General features: G+C 40.2%; 1 protein-coding gene across 1 annotated transcript; it reads right to left on the bottom strand.

Moving 5' to 3' along the window:
- Nucleotides 1–843: 843 nt before the first annotated feature.
- LOC110281481 (uncharacterized) lies at nucleotides 844–6809 on the bottom strand. The gene is made up of 5 exons (XM_021143772.2): nucleotides 6608–6809; nucleotides 2176–4483; nucleotides 1784–2095; nucleotides 1587–1692; nucleotides 844–1518 (listed from the first exon to the last, which is right to left on the bottom strand). Exons 1-5 carry the CDS (start codon nucleotides 6807–6809, stop codon nucleotides 844–846), a joined length of 3603 nt encoding a protein of 1200 aa, XP_020999431.2.
- Nucleotides 6810–7131: the final 322 nt, after the last annotated feature.

A 7131-nucleotide genomic window follows, 5' to 3' on the forward strand; every position in this document is an offset into this window, starting at 1 on the left:
TCACGTATAAATGCAACACTGTTTCCCTTGTATCCATTTTACCAAAACAGCACAAGGTAGGAATTAAGTTACATGGATAGAGAGATGTGGTTTAAATTAGATAAATGGAAATGAAAAATAGGAAGCATTACCTTCGCCTCGTCAAGTATTTTCTGTGTGAACCACAATTCCGTACTTGTTATAAACTCAAACCCGAATTTAGCCCGGTACTTTCGGTCCCAAAATAGCAATTCCTAAAAATTTAACATAACCTCATGAAATCGGTTTCAACAAAAAATATGACAAGGAAAAACATACTAATTAATTGGAGTTTAGGCAAACAAACCCTCATCAGAGAAGCTGGCGCTTGGGAAATGGCTCGATAGAGGTGACTTTGTCCAGAAAATGCATCCAGCCATGACTGTATACGCGACTCTTTGAACCACAACTGCCTTGCAAAGGATGTTGCGTGGTCCAACGAAGAGAATGGAGACGCCTCTATCATCTTCTCTGCGAACCAAGCACTTCTAGTAATGAGATAGAAGTCTCGGCTCTCCAATTTCCCTGAAAGGCAACGGAGATAGAACGAACGTACAGGGACAATTAAAAAATGTGATTGTAGGAAATCTTATATGAGAGGCAACAGTTAGATGAAATCGATTTATATCATAACCAAGTCAAATCAATGAGCTTTATATTAGGGGATACATTTTAAATAATAAGAAATAACTGAATCTAGATATCTTTTCGAGTAATGAAATAAATATAATACAATCAACTATCTCTCCTAGGTGAATCAATACAGTAGTATATATGCATGAAATCCCGTGAATATGAGCTACATCCATCATGGAGTAATGTACTTTATGACTCAGCGGCCTCATCACAATCCTCATTCATGCCATGAGTAGATTCCTCTAAAACCTCATCTCTTGTCAACCGCAGGCCTTCGACATCAAATTCAGGCAAGCTCGTCATACAAAACTGGGGGTGAAAGTCGACCTCACAATGTTCATAATCTTCGCCCATGTCAAACAAATCTCTTGGCATCACATGGACTACTACACTCCATCCGTTGTCTACCTCATCCTCCACGTAGAACACAAGACGCGCCTCAGATGCTAGGATGTACGGCTCATCATCTTCTCGTTCACCGGTGTGAATTGGATTGGCAAAATTGACACAGGTATGACCCAACTCGTCTTGTCGTATGCCTCTGCCCGACGTGGTGTCTGCCCAGAAACACTTGAACAAGACTACATTGAACTGACCACTGTAATTTAGCTCGATGATGTCTACTAATCTCCCGTAGTACGAGACACCGCCGACGGCAACATTGACATCCCGTTTGCTTGCATAACTCCTAGTATCCGAAGTGACATAAATCCCGCTATTTTGTGTTTTCATCCCTTCCTCCCTCGAGATGGTTCTAAATTTAAATCCATTGACGTTGTAAGCTTGATAGCGTCTGGCCTGAGCAAGGGGTCCACAGGCAAGCCATTGCAACTCGTTCGAATGACTGGTGCTTCCAAATGGGACCTATAATTGAACCATTAGAGGCAAGAAAGCATCAAAGGGTAGTGGAATCCTATGATATTAAGGATTACCTGATGCCTAAACCAGTTGGGAAATTCTCTGTGCACCGCACTGTCTATAAGAGACTGGGACCTTGTTCTGCTTCGCATTTTTCTCTTTGTGATGGCTCTGTACTCACTATGCACAAATCAAAATAATATTCACCTTTATTATTGTTAAAGCTATATTGGCTCGCTGGATAATTTTAGAATTCGGTCCCGATACTTACTCTAAGAATTTCTCTACGGCAATGCAGTTGACCAGTACATGACGATGTGCCTGAAGAATTTCAGTGGGGGTCAAAGTAAAAAATGAAGCAGCCCCGACCGCCTTTCCAACTTCTGGGAACATGCTGGTAGCCTCACTGGGCAGGGCATCGCTCGGCCGATCGTCAACCCGACTTGGTCGGTTGATCCTAGTCTCAACGTTATCTAGATATCTTGAACAGAACGTCATAATCTCTTCTGACAAGTAGCCCTCTGCAATAGATCCCTCCGGTTGTGCCCTATTACGCACGTACTGCTTCAGACGGCATAGGTACCTTCGGGAACAGAACACATAAAATTATAGGTGACAGCTATCCTAAAAAAATAGATCGAAAAAGCATAGGTAGATTTCTACCTCTCAATTGGGTACATCCACCGGTAATGCACTGGGCCACCGAGGCGTGCCTCCTCGACCAAATGCACCGTTAGATGAACCATGACTGTGAAAAAGGAAGGTGGAAATATCATCTCCATGTGGCATAGAGTATGGACCACACGATCCTGAAGGAGAGGTAGTTGACGAGGATCTATGCATTTGCTGCATAATAGTCGAAAAAAGGCTGATAACTGAGCCAAGACAGCGGACACTTGGGTGGGCAATACATGCCTTAACGCAATTGGCAAGAGATGTTCCATTAGAATGTGGCAGTCATGACTCTTCAAGCCCGATAACTTGCGCTGTTTTAAATCAACACATCGAGAGATGTTGCTAGAGTACCCGTCTGGAAAGACCACATTCTTGATAGTCCTAAGAAATACCTCCTTCTGTGGATTTGACATGGTAAAGACTGCAGAGGGATACTTTCCACCTTCAAGTGGCCACATATCATGCCTGATTCCCATCAACTGGAGATCTTTTCGAGCTTTTAGGTGGTCTTTGGATTTACCACTCTCGTTCAACATGGTGAACACAATGTTGTCACACACATTCTTCTCTATGTGCATCACATCTAGATTGTGACGTAATTCGTTGTTCTCCCAATATGGGAGATCAAAGAATATACTCCTCTTTTTCCAGGGAGACTCGTCTTGTACCCCGGTCTGCTGTACGCGCCTTCTTTTACCGCCCACCGCTTGCACCTTACCGTGTGAGACTGGCACACCCTCCAACTGTCTCAAGATATCCCGGCCAGTGAGTTTGACAGGGGGGGATCTATAATCTACCTTTCCATCAAATCTAATCCGGTCCTGTCTATATTTGTGATCGTGATTCAGGAAGCGACGGTGACCCATGAAACACCATTTCTGACTGAAGGTGAGTCGCCTAGTCTCAATGTCCAGATTGCACGTGGGGCAAGCTCTCCCGCCGTACGTATTCCAACCAGATAAATTGCCCAATCCAGGAAAATCGCTGATGGTCCACATCAACGCAGCACGCATCTTGAATGTTTTCTTCTCACTGGCGTCGTATGTATCAACACCGGCCCACAACTGCTTCAACTCATCGATCAGTGGCTGTAAGTAGACATCTATGTCATTGCCAGGCATTTTAGGACTAGGAATAATCATGGAGAGAATAAAGTTGGTTTGTTTCATGCAAATCCATGGGGGTAGGTTGTACGGAATAAGAATCACTGGCCATATTGAGTACTTTGAACTGAGGTTTCCATAAGGATTGAAGCCATCACTAGCCAGGGCTAAGCGAACACTGCGCGGGTCGCCAGAAAAGTCAGTATATCTCCTGTCAAATGCTTTCCAAGCCTCGCCGTCCCTGGGATGCCTCAAGGAACCGTCAGAATTGGTTCCTCTCTTGTGCCACAACATGTCCACTGATGTCTTGCTGGACATGAATAATCGCTGCAACCGTGGAATCAGAGGAAAGTAGCGGAGAATCTTCGCTGGCAGAGGCTTTCCATTCTTTTTGACAGTGGCATTGATCCTTACTAAGGAATTCTTCCGAGTCTTTTGCTTCCACCTAGATGCTCCACACTGTTTGCACCTAGACAGGTCTTGATCGGAGCCCTGATACAGCATGCAGTCATTTGGACATGCATCTATCTTCTTATACTCAATACCGAGCTTCCTTATGATTCTCTTGGCATCGTGCAACGTCTTCGGAATCACTGCGTGCTCAAAGGCATCCCCCAGTAGCTCTAGAATCAAACCAAAAGCCTTGTCACTCACTCCGCACATGCACTTGATATGGTAGAGCCTCACCAAGAAAGACAGCTTCGAGAATTTTGAGCATCCCGGATACAATTCCTGCTCACCATCGTCCAGCAAGTCGTGCAAGGCACGAGCCTCGCGGCTAGGTTCGTCAGATATGAACGGCAGCCCCTCCGCAACGTTTCCGACATGCCCATTAATCGAGTCTTCATCATCACTCTGCAGTCCCGGCAAGTTGAATGCGTCGTGGACCATGTCACGAATTTGATCTCCTAAATTTACAGTGGGTTCTAGTTCTTCCCTACCGTTGGGTCTCTCATCTACTATCCTCTCACCGTGATGTAACCAGAAGGTATAATTAGGGGGAAAGGGTTTCATTAGAAGATGATCGTAGGCGTCCTCTCTAGTTTGGAAAAATCGGAACCCGCACAAAGGGCATGGACAGTGTATCATCCCATCGGATGATGAATTGGCAAATGCGAAGTCAAGGAATCTATTCAAACCATCCCTATACTCTACACTACCTCGTGGCTTTGTAATCCAGCTCTTGTCAATGTCTAAATAAATGAAACAGCTCAGACAGCTAAATTAATAGTAAAAAATTACATTAAACTATAAAAAAAAAGATGAAAAAATGGGGTGTGTGTCAATGAAAACCAATAACATTTTATCACAATTATGAGATAGGAGAGTACCATACGTAGTAAACTAGACAGTATATTGCAAGCAGAGCTATGTAGAAAGGTATTGGGGAGGTTGCTTACTCATTGTCAAAATGTGTGCTTTTTAAAAAATTACTGGTAGAAAGAATTGCTGATCCGAAGTCCAAAAAATGAAATTACAAAGAAGGAAAAACCTTAAAAAATGAGGAAAAAAACAATAGGGGTAAAAGTTAGATTTATGTAATAATTAATAAGAAACTAAATCACAAAGAACAGAAACCTCAAATACAAATTTTCAGCCCTTAATTACGGGTTAACTCAAACAATCCAGATATCACAAGCCCAAGGCTATATTTTCTTTCAGTCAACACTATGCTGGCAAATGAACCACAAGTAGATAAATTAAATAAATAAAACGAACATTCAATTACAAAGCTCGAATATTGTTTCGAATATTGGATAATTAGTGCTCTGCAACATATTATTTTATCTATTGATAAACCGGGATGCTTTGCACTAAGCTTTAAAAGAAAAGGGTATATGGGAATGCTAGCCCCATATACAGGACCAAAAAGTAAGTCTCTCAGAGCACAAGTGTTCTAATTTGTAAGTGTATTCATATAGAGTAAGAAAACTGTACTAATAGCAATCAAACACAGCACAAAATAGAGAGACCAATGTCATAGACCTGTTCTAATAATGGCAGTGAAAGAAAACAAACAACACACAGCTTCACTCTCCATAGAACACACTCTAATAATATATTTAATCAATTAATTAAGGAATTAAAAATTAAAAGTGTAAGTAAATAAGATGGGGGCTTGATGCAGAGACATTCCCAATGCATTAGAGACAAATAATTATTTTGAGTTAAATGACAACTCTAATAATTAACATGCATGCATGATTCATACGCCTTCATTCTCACTCTCATATATATATATATATATATATATCTTAATTTCATATAAGATACTAGCGTTTAAAAATTAAACTATTATTGGTACTATGCATTTATTTTTGATATTTTAATCAAATAGGGGGTCGAAAAAAGTATAATTTGGCTCAGTTTAACCAAAAAGAATGAAAAATAAAAATTGAAACATGCCTCACTTTTGTATAACATATACAACAATTTCTCCACCAATAATAAACACATAAACCAGTCAAGCTAGCTAGCGGATAATACAAATGTAACTACTATATTCTGAAACAATTTTCTAACATGCATGAAAGCTGCCAAACATGAAATAGGACTAGGTTCACACTATACAGCAAGTGTAATCAATGATTTAGACACAATAAACCAAATTTTCTGATAATGCAGCCATCACAGGAACCAAGCAGCAAGGAGAATTTAAAATTGTACAATGACATGTACAGGCTTCAAAGAGATTCAACTAAGCAAGCATATAGAAAATTGTTTCATCAAAGGCATTTGATTGGATCAACATTATCATATCAAAATTTTGTTGAAATAAAATGTTAACCTTATCTAGCAGAAACTAGGGCCAAGTAGTAGAGTTGAGCAGATTCCAATTTTGTATATTGCTTATAACGCTTTAATAGTATCATAGTTTACATCAGTCTCAATTCCTTTTGAGTATTTTTCAATTTTCTTACAGAAGAAATATCAATTCTAATCCTCACAAAGGCTAAAGAGGAATAGTACAATAATAGTAAATCAAGATCATCATATACATATATAATAAGAAACTAAGCAGCAAGGAGAATTCTTAATTGTACAATGACATGTGTATGCTTCAAAGAGATTGAACTAAGCAAGCAGGTACAAAATTGAGTACTGATAAAATAAAATATATATGCTTCAAAGACATTGCTAGTTACTGCTGAATGGAATTCTATTCCATTTAACACCTCTAACTTTAACTTGGCATGCAGTGCACATTCTGTGGCAGGGATGGTATAATGGCAATGATTGAAGGAAGAGACCAACCTCTTACTCATTCACAAAGTCATTCAGGGAAGTATGTAAACTAACTATTATAGTTCAACAACTCAAGGAGAGGGCGCTGTCAACATCGTCGGCGGTTAAAGTGGTGCGGCGGGAGTGGCGCATGCACTTGATAGATTCCTGCATGATGTCGCGGAGGCGGTATTCGACGTCGGGAGCGAGGGAGAGAGCGACATCGGGGGACAAGTTCGTAATTCCGATGCTCTGAGCAATCACTTCTATTCTCTCCTTCCCTACTATGCTCATTCCCACTCACCTTCTCTAATTTCTCGTCCAATTCCTTTCAGTGATGCAACTGCAACTGAAAATTAGTAAATTACTTCAACTTCAACCTTCTTCTCCTCCTTCTTCTTCTTCGCTTCAATTTGCTGTAGCTCCTTCTTATAATACCAGAGTACTGGAGCCAGTGTCAGTTCCAATTTTTTAATATTTAATTTTCACAAGGATTGATTAGTCAATTAGTTAATTAATCAATTAAAATATATAGCTATATGCAGTAAATAGCAACTTAATATAATTTCAAAGAAATCCCTCTTTGAAATTTATTTACAAAATAGCAACTTCAATA

This window comes from Arachis duranensis, chromosome 5 (assembly GCF_000817695.3).
Source record: "Arachis duranensis cultivar V14167 chromosome 5, aradu.V14167.gnm2.J7QH, whole genome shotgun sequence".
Lineage (NCBI taxonomy): Eukaryota > Viridiplantae > Streptophyta > Magnoliopsida > Fabales > Fabaceae > Arachis > Arachis duranensis.

Coding starts and splice junctions, on each gene's coding strand:
- LOC110281481 (XM_021143772.2), bottom strand. CDS start 6,809: ATGAGCATAGTAGGGAAGGAGAGAATAGAAGTGATTGCTCAGAGCATC. Junction 4,484..6,607: donor TGACAGCGCCCTCTCCTTGA/GTTGTTGAACTA, acceptor TCATTTATTTAG/ACATTGACAAGAGCTGGATT. Junction 2,096..2,175: donor TGGATGTACCCAATTGAGAG/GTAGAAATCTAC, acceptor CTGTTCCCGAAG/GTACCTATGCCGTCTGAAGC.